Source organism: Propithecus coquereli, unplaced genomic scaffold (assembly GCF_000956105.1).
Source record: "Propithecus coquereli isolate 6110/MARCELLA unplaced genomic scaffold, Pcoq_1.0 Scaffold301, whole genome shotgun sequence".
Taxonomy (NCBI): domain Eukaryota; kingdom Metazoa; phylum Chordata; class Mammalia; order Primates; family Indriidae; genus Propithecus; species Propithecus coquereli.
In genome coordinates this window covers 2710024-2720207 of record NW_012148631.1, presented here as the reverse complement: position 1 = coordinate 2720207, position 10184 = coordinate 2710024, and the positions used below count along the sequence as shown (strand labels likewise).

Here is a 10184-nt window from a genome sequence, read left to right as displayed (position 1 = left end):
GTTAGCTATTAAGTATATTTGGGACTGTCCCATCAATTTAAAGTAGGTGATCTTTAAACCTAAAGTATATAAACATTCTTTAAAATGGAGGCACTTCCCAGTGAAGCAAAGTGCACTAAACAGTTACTATATCCTCCTAGTCAAGTCTCCACCAAAATAAAGGTATAAAAAGAGACGTAACGTAGACGCATGTCCTGGATAGAGAAAACTGCAAGTCAACGAAACAACCTTAAGTAAATAACTAGAAAAGGCACTTGACACTTGGAAACTGGGATTAGACGAGACAGTACCTTTTCACCATCCTCCAAAACGAGGTTACTCCTCTGGATAACTATCCCGGACATGAAAGGAGTTAACATCTGCAGACTTCCATTCAAAATACCTGTACCTATAAACCCAGTCAACAAAAGCCACCCTCCTAAATCAATATAAATTGATTAGGCTAACGGGAGGAGGGGGAATGAGTAAATGGAAGGAGACAAGACGACTTCAAAAGCACAATTTTTCCATATCTTAGATACCATGCCCAAAGAACCAAGCACTTAAGGATGTTAAAAACAGAATCAACACAAAAATTTTTAAAGACAGAAAATGAAGTCTCTTTCCTGAAGTTTACACAAAAAGGAATGAAGAAAAACATCCAAGAGAATCAAACAATAAGCCTAAGAATCTTAGGGAAGAAAGAGGACTGAAACCCAAGAAAATGGCCCAGACCTGGAGAACAAACAGACCCACAGTCCACCCAGGGACCAGTCTATACCCCAAAGCACATGATAGAATAGCCTCATGTTACTACATGTATTAAATTTACTTTTCTCCCATATATAAGATGTATTATTATTGTATGAATTGAGAAAATGGTCTTTATTATGTTTTGGATCAAATTTAGAATCCAGGTTGAGGGAGCCTGTTCTAGGCTGTTTCAACATGTCAGATTTCAGGGAATGAGGCTATGATAAGTGGATAGGTGGTCTGATGGAGCACTTAGAAACATATTTGCATAGTTGTAATTGTTAACTATTACCAGGAAGTGGGAACATATGAGCACTAAATCATTACAATGAAAAACTGGTTGGTTAACTCTGGGGAGAGCTATTTGGAGGGGCAGGAAGGACAGGGACTTTCTCATGGAGTTTTAGGATACTATTTGGCATTTTTAACTATACATTTATTTGACAGAGTACAAAGAAGTTAAATAAGTGAATAAAAGAGAAACAGTGCTACTTTATTAAAATACTGGGTTTATTTCACATGTATATTTTTGTCTCCCCACCATTTCCATGTCTGACCACTGCTACTACTATGTCCTATCATAACATTCCATACATACTTAAAACCAAGCAAAGGGTGGAGTTCCATCTTTAAAAACTAAACAGGCATTTTGGACAACACATTCTTGGCAATGGAACCTGGACAACATTTATCAAACACGGTAGGGAAAGTTCTCACTCTGCATTATAAAAAGGACAGCCAGATATCAACTGTTACAGAAATGAAATAAGACGGAAAATTTTAACAAACTGTTTAAACTATTTCTTAAAGAGACTTCCTCCACTGCCAGAGATCTTGAATAGCCTGGAAGAAAAAAAAAAAAAAGGAAATGTGGTTAAAGAACCACAACACTTCATAGACATCAATAAATTAAACCAAGTATATCTTTACACAATGCAACATCTATTTTTTACCCTACCACCAAAAGGTTCGTACTCCAGATAATTAAGAATTGATTTCAAGGAAATTTGTACACAGACATAATTTAATTTCAAATACTTTAGACATAACATCATGATTCTTTAATGTATTATATTTAATAGCTCAAGGATCTTTAGTTAAGGAAATCAAGTAAGACTAGAGACCCATTTGGCCAATGTTGCCTCAACTTCGTCTGCCCTGAGGATCAGCTTTAGGGCTGGTCAGATTTGGCAAATGCTCTTCATATCTAATTTGAAGCATATAACACTGTCTTCCTCGACAACACTCTTCCATTATTCAGTACATTTTCATCTTAATGACTTTTTAAAAATATCTGACAAAAGAAGAGCATCACTGTCAACTTCTGTTTTGTTCCTCAACAAAACACATGATGCTACTTGTTCAAATGCTGGTAGAGTATACTACACACAGGTAGGATGACCAATACCTTCTGTAAAATTACACTTTCAATCTAAGTGCAGAAAACTAATCTATGGCAGGGAAAAAAACAGCTAATTGCCAAATTTCACTAATTTACTGAAAAAAGCAGAACACGGGAGACTTATTCAACACAGAATCTGTCCTATGTATACATGATACCTAACAATCCTATTTAACTTTTATATTTCCCTTTACAACCTTAGTATACTGTAAATGAGAGTAAAAATAAACGTATGAATTTTCCTCTATTGACAAAATACTTTCAGTTGCAATAATTATAAAATTTAACAGTTAACTAAAGCTAATGTCTAGTGATAACCACAATTTGGCTTCTTGCTTCCAGATTTTACGTTAATTTTAGCAAAATATGCTTCTCATAAGATCTATGGAGAAAATGATCTTTACCAACTCCCAAGAAAGCAAAGACCAGACTGCCCTAAGCAGCCAAATGGAGCAGCAAGGAAAACCACAGCATATTTCCTTAGCCAACATAGTACCAAAAGTAAAACTAAGTCCAATAACCAAGAGATAATTTACCAACTATATAAAAGTTGGGGAAAATGTCCTAAAAAGTTATCTTCTCAGCCTCTGCCAACAAAATTCTTAAAGAGTTTCCATGTATTTAATCTGAAGTATTGTCTGTGGCTAGGAACCTTTTAAAAGGAGCCAACACTTAAAAAGTGACTTATAGAGTAAAAGAAGAATCTTAATAAATCACAAAAACATTTAAATTTGGTCAGTTACCTCCTGGTCAGTCATCCGAAAGCAATTCTTCACATAATTGATGAACTTCGCTTCCACTTTGGGAAGAGAACCACCCTATTGAGACAAAAGCATTATTAGGATAAGTATAGAAATAATGTTTGAGAAAGATAACACTAGGAAATTCCTCAAAGATTTGCATGCTATTACATGGATTAGTTCATTTCTTGTCCCTTGAACTTTCTTTGCAATACTGATGTCTTTAAAAGGCCCAGAAAACCCTAGTGGGCAAGGTTTGTCAAAGGTTCAAATCTTCCCAAATAGCCTTTTTTTTTTTTTTTGAGACAGAGTCTCACTGTGTTGCCTGGGCTAGAGTGCCGTGGCGTCAGCCTAGCTCACAGCAACCTCAAACTCCTGGGCTCAAGCTTTCCTCCTGCCTCAGCCTCCCGAGTAGCTGGGACTACAGGCATGCGCCACCATGCCTGGCTAATTTTTTCTACATATTTTTAGTTGTCCAATTAATTTCTTTCTAATTTTAGTAGAGACGGGGTCTCGCTCTTCTCAGGCTGGTTTCGAACTCCTGAGCTCAAACAATCCGCCTGCCTCGGCCTCCCAGAGAGCTAGGATTACAGGCATGAGCCACCACGCCCAGATAGCCTTTATTGGAGTACAAAATACAAGCTACACTTGGGATTCTACAGGCACACAAATATGGCAACTCGCTGTCTGTCTATGTGTATCACCTAAGACATCAGTTTTATAACAACACTCTACTATCCAGAACCAAATCCCAAACAAACATATACCCCTTTAGAGAATCATGTCACAACACAAGTGACCAGAACTGCTTAAAAAAAAAAAAAAAAAAAGTATTTACCAAGAACCTAGGTCCAACACAACACTGACCTGGGCATCAACTCAGCAGATATATAGCTGAATGGGGAAAACAACTGTAGTAATAACACTTCATTAACCTCTCACTAAAATTTGGAATTTCCTCCTAATTGTCCATATAGGCAAGAAACCACAACAGTATTAATAATATCTGTCACTTTGTCACCTAAATTTTCAAAACATTACTATTCCAAGTATCTTGAAATATTTGCATTTATCATTACTATGGAATTATCTAAGGCACTAAATTAATCACTTGTTTCCTATTTCGATTAACTAAATTTTGTTTTCCTTATAACTTGAATATTATCTTTATGCATTTTTAAAAGATTGAAAAGGGTCCCGAATGCCAAAGGGACCACCAAGACTGCCACAGAATCAGGTATGGAATATTAAGATACTTAACTGCCTCCATCACCTAAGAAAATAAACCTCGCTATAATCATTACCATTTCAAAATTATTGTCACATACTTTCTCATTTGATTCATTCAAATGTTTATTGAGCAGCTAAGGAGATACAAAGGTGATTAAAACATCATCAAAGAGGTGAGGCAAATGCACAAGGGAAAGCAAAGGGCAAGTTTCACTGAATCACAATAGTCAAAAGAAAGTGCTTTAGGAAATCAAGAGATTGTTTCAAGCCTGGAAAGGGGCCATGGGTAGCAAATCAGGAAAGGGGATTGAGATTAAAATAGAAGACTTCAGTCTGGATTGTTGATGATACTCAGTATGGACTATATCTGTCTCTCCTTTTCCTCTCTCCCCATCTTTGGACTTAATTTACCAGTAGTGCCCAGGGCTGTTCAATGCGCCTGCAATTAAACCAAGGAGATAGGACCATATTAAAATGGGGGGAGGGACATCTAAAAGATTGCATATAGTGCTAAAATGACATCTCAGCACTGTATGCAAGGGATAAAAATAAGTCAGTGATACCAGGAAGGCCAAAGGACGACTAAAGCAAAACAAGAAATACATTCTGGTTCTAAACCGCCATTTTCCCAGCAGACTTATCACTGCACAAGGCAAGAGATGTACTGAAGCCGTGAAGAGCCTGAAGCACAAGAAAAACATGGGGAAATGAGTTGGCAATTTTTTCTCACCATCCCACATTTATTCTCAGTAGTTGGGGTCTAAAAGTGTCATTCATAGAATTAAACCTTCTCTCAAACGTATTTCCAAGACATTTAAACCAATTATTCCATGCTCTAACTCAAGTTTAGAGTTAAAGTTTAGTTAAGTTTTAGTCCCCCAATCAAGTAGGCAAAATGCAAGCTAATCCTCTTCCCAATGTTTCCACTATTTTAGACAAAAGGAGGCTAGATAAAAGCATATTAGTCACTCACAAATTTTAGGTATCACTACCTGTATTGACTGGTGACACCTTGGTGTGAAGGGCAAACAGAAATGATTCAAAATTTGCTAGAAAATGTTTTTTACTATAGTCAATCATGAACAATCAAATCATTTTTAACTACAGCGCCAAGCAGCCAAAGACTTAAGTCTCCACTTTTCCAGCTGTTTGTGATTTCACTGAAGCCTCATACGCCCTCTGCTGGTTCTGTAGCATATCTTACCACTAGAGTAGTCAAAAGGAAGTGTTCTCACTGACTTCATTGTAACATCTAAGGTCAAAATGTGTTTGTAACCAATGCGCTTATTTCTTATATAATGGAAATTAGGCATATTAAACCTCACATATGCAAAAATAATCAAAGTCAAAATTATAAATGAATGTAACTAGTTGTATTTTTATAATCTATTTTTGAATAAAAAATTTGCTGCATGAAAGAACTAGGTATATTAAAAGGACAAAAAATTATGAACTCCCTAGTTTACACAAAATCCCAGAAAGATGCAATTTTGAGAGGACAAATCTACCAAACTAGTTTCCTTAATGTAATTTGACTTACCTTTTCTATACTTGCTTGCATTTTTGCCTTAATGTCTTCTACAGAACTAGGTCCTTTTGGTGTTTTAGGAGTTTTTTCCTGTTTTTTGAAGGATTCTTGACCCTGAAAAAAAAAATTCAGAATGTGTAACACAGTTCTTACAGCTTTTAAAATTTCTACTTGAATCTAATATGCAAAACCAGAGTTGAGAGCTCTATGCTGATGTATATACCTTTCAAAAACCAAGATTCCTTACAGGAAAGAACTGTTTACATCACAGTTAAGAAAAAAAAAATCTGTTGGCTTCTTTCCTCACTGGAACACCAGCAGCTTTATATCTAGCATGTATGTTTGTGTTTGTGTGTATACCTAAAACCAAAACCAAGATTATCCACAAGCAGATTTTAGCACTTTAAGACACCAATTATAAGAGTTCCCCAAAGGCCTATCAAATTTCAGACAGACCAGATTCTTCCACACTAGAACCTTTTTTCCCCCAACTACATCAATGAAGCATGTATTTATGTAAAGGCTTCCACTTACCTTTGATCTTGGTGTTGATGGTTTTGAGTCTTTTCCATTCTGGTTTGATTTCTGTGCATTTTTGGCTGGAGTATCTCGTACAGACTGCAATTAGAAGTTAATCTTAATCAGCGTCCCCAATACAAAAGACATATCAACACAAATAAAACTGCCTCAAACCATGTAAGAAAAGCAGTCTTTTAACAAAAGGTTGCAAAGGGCTACCCCATCATGAATGAAGGCCAGATGGAAGAAAATAGATCATTCCCCACTGTTAGTAAAGTTTACAGTACAGCCCTACGCAGGACCAATTTTCAATGAGATTACCTCCCAAGCCTGCTTTCATTAACTACAAAGCAAGTGAATAGCACTAAAAAACTTTCTATTATCAGCTATATTTGACAATCTTGTAGCATTGTACCTACTTTCTTTACTGGAGCTTTTTCTTCAGTATCCTCATCGTCAAACTCATCATCATCATCATCACTACAAAGAAAGTCAAGACATTAACTTTCAAAATTTGAGGTGTGGACAAAGAAATAAAAGTAGGATCTTGAAGAAATTATGGCTGTACCTATGTTCACTACAGCATTATTCACAACAGCCAAGAGGTGAAAACAACCCAAATATTAAATGGCTGAATAAACAAAATGTGTAGGCGGGGCAGGTTGGCTCATGCCTACAATCCTAGCACTCTGGGAAGCCAGGAGACAGGGGGACCGGTTGAGCCCAGGAGTTTGAGACCAGCCTGAGTGAGAGTGAGACCCTGTCTCCACTAAAAAATAGAAAAAATTAGCCGGGTGTTGTGGCGCATGCCTGTAGTCCCAGCTCCTGAGGGGGCTGAGGAAGGAGGACCGCTTGAGCCCAGGAGTTTGAGGCTGCTGTGAGCTAAGCTGACACCACTCTAGCCCAGCCAATAGTCACACTCTGTCTCAGAAAAAAAAAAAAAGATGTGCATACAAAACACACATGCAATGGAATATCATTCAGTCTTTAAAAAGGAAATTCTGTCACATGCTACAACATGGATGACCCTTATGAACATTAAGTGAAACAAGCTAGTCACAAAAGGACAAATACTATGTATGAGTCTACTTATGAGATATCCAAAGTAGTCAAAGTCAAAGAAGCAGAAATTAAAATTGTCCTTCCCAAGAGCTAAGAAAGTGAGTTGTCCAATGAGTACAGAGTTTGTTTTGTGAGAGAGTGTGAGATCTGTTGCACAATGTAGAATACAGCTAACACTACTAATTACAGGTAAATGGTAAAATCCGTGTTGTTTAAAAAAAATTGCGGTAAGTTGAAAGAAATTAAAAACCTAAATAAAGAAACATCCCATGTTCACAAATATTAAGATGGGAACACTCCCCAAACTTAATATACGGATTTAATACAATCCTTAACATAATCCCAGGCTGGTTTCTTTGTAGAAACAGATCCTAAAATTCATATAGAACGAGGAACCCAAAGAGGCCAAAAGAAATCTTAGAAAGAAACAAACTTCAAAGACTCATACTTGGTAATTTCAAATAATCTACAAAAACTACAAAGCAGGGCCAGGTATGCTGGCTGACGCCTATAATCCTAGCACTGAGAGGCCCAGGAGGGAGGACTGCTTGAGCTCAGGAGTTCAAGACCAGCCTGAGCTGCATTTTTATCTACTAAAAATAGAAAAACTGGCCGGGCATAGTGGCACATAGTGGCCTCTAGTCCCAGAGAAGGCTGAGGCAGGAGGGTTTCTTGAACTCACAAGTTTGGGGTGGCAGTGAGCTATAATGGTACCACTGCACTCTACCTTACCCAGAGCAACAGGGGAGACACTGTCTCAAAACAAATAAATACAATACAATAAAATAAATATCTAGTCATAAAAGATCTCATCATGATTCCATTTATGTGAAATATCTGGAACAGGCAAATCTATAAAGACAATATTTATGAGTGGTTAACTAGTGCTGAGGATGAGGGTTAATAGTTAACGGGCATGATTTCTTTTTCAGGTGATGAAATGTTCTAAAATTGATTGTGCTAACCATTACTCAGCTGTGCATATATAAAACCAAAGAATTGTATTTTAAATACTCAAGTAATTGAAAATTTTGTTGTGTTAATCAGAATGAGTATCATAACTTAAAAAGTCACATAGACAGTCCTCTACATGATTTTTAACAGTGATTTTGTCAGTACAAGATTTTGGCCTTACAACCCAATCCCCACAGGTGCCTCCTCTGTACAAGGAAGAAAGCTGTGGCTTCCACAAAACCATTACCAGTAACGGCTTTACTTATTGGGATATTCCCTCATAAATTTTAAAACATGTTTAAGGAGAGGGTCACACATTATATTCTTAACATTACACACAATATATAAACTTTTCTGGCTTAAATATATGGCAAAGTCAACCAAGCCCATACCATACCCTTTCCATCTTCCTCTAAGCAGGACCACTATTTTCCCTTTTATATTGTGGGTTCCAAGTCTTCTGATATCATGGCTTAGATTTCCAACTAACAAACCTTTAGGCACCTCTTTACATTTTCACTGCCACCTACACCGGGCCCTTACCACCCCACCAGTGGCAGTGGAAGGAAGGTTTTACTAAGATTTGTTCCTTTAAAGCATCCACTAACTGTCCCTTACTACTATGCATATCTGACTACCCTTTCTTTGCTTACATGAAAATTTGTTGATCTGGACCCCGATATCACCTACACTTTTCATTCCTCTCAACACCTAAATTAAAGACAACTTAGAAGACACACAGAAGAACACAGATGCAAATTCTTACATTGGGTTACGTCAGGAATTATACCCATTTCAAACAGAGGAAATCTTCCAAAGTCCCAAAAGGACCAGGATACCAATCAGGTCCTACTCCAAAGCCTTCCTGGAAGGAATTGCTTGTCCCCAAAGCCTCAGTGTATATGCATGTTATTGAATACTCTTTATTAACTTATGAAAAAGTAACTTGAAATCATTAGACTAAATCAGCCCAAACTTAACTAAGCACTATATAGCACCCATTTCTCATTCTTCCCTTAGGATGTATTTTTAATTCTTTCAAATGGTAAATTTAAGTGATGACAGTCAAACACTTAATTACCTTTAGTTCATATACAAGTTTGACATGCAGTTATTTTGAATTTTTAAGCTTTCAGCTCTTTCAGCCTTTCTCTTGTTTTCTGCCTTCATTGTCATGCTCAGAGTTTTTTGTCAACTACCAGCTTAGCTATCTTAGGTTTCTGAAAACCTAATTTCCAGATTTATCATCAGTGCATGTTTTCAAATCTTTCTAGATTCGATTTCAAGCGTGTTTTCAACACACCCCTGTGTACCAATATCAGAACCAAAGGACAAAGGTGAGACAAATTAAGAATTCAATGTGTTAGAACTTCCTGATATTGTCACGTAAGACCAATTATAAATAGCACTTTATTCCACAGTGGGCATCTAACTTATTACCATGCTTGATCTAGCTTAATAAACACATTACATATTGTTCCCAACTATATTTTAAATCCCAAAGAAAACTCAATATCCCTTTTAGAATCTAAATTTTGTTAATAAGGAACCACAAAGAACCACAAGCCAAAATCCTTTGTGGAAAACCTTTAGTAACTTATAAAATGAATGTAACTGGAGCTGTTCAGTCAGATTTTCTTTTCACGCAATCCACTTACCATAATATATCTGCTTACCATAATATAACTGTTTACCATAATATATCAGTCTTGATAATGTACAGTAGAAAGCGATAGTCAAACTTGAGAAATGCTGCATAGTCTATCCATCTGAAGATTCACAATGCATAGCATATTAAAGGCTCATAGTCCAAATATCCTTTCAACTTAGCTCATGTAACCTAAACTAACAGACAACCACTTGCCCTTTATTTAATTATAAGTTACTAATTAATTACAGAGGATAACTTTGCTACATGATTTTCATAAAATCCCTCCCAAGCATATAACCAGGTCACTTCCTAAGTGCATACTACTTACTCTTCATCATCATCATCATCTTCTTCATCATCATCATC

General features: G+C 36.6%; 1 protein-coding gene across 1 annotated transcript in view; it reads right to left on the bottom strand.

Moving 5' to 3' along the window:
- Positions 1-1221: 1221 nt before the first annotated feature.
- The window catches only part of NPM1 (nucleophosmin (nucleolar phosphoprotein B23, numatrin)), a 13255-nt gene continuing 4292 nt past the window's right edge, over positions 1222-10184 (bottom strand). Inside the window, 7 exon segments of the mRNA XM_012649713.1 lie at positions 1222-1560; positions 1563-1575; positions 2878-2952; positions 5645-5746; positions 6167-6250; positions 6571-6631; positions 10147-10184. The exon segment at positions 10147-10184 is cut by the window's right edge and continues 9 nt beyond it. Coding sequence (XP_012505167.1) covers positions 1478-1560; positions 1563-1575; positions 2878-2952; positions 5645-5746; positions 6167-6250; positions 6571-6631; positions 10147-10184 — 456 coding nt within the window. The 3' untranslated portion in view covers positions 1222-1477.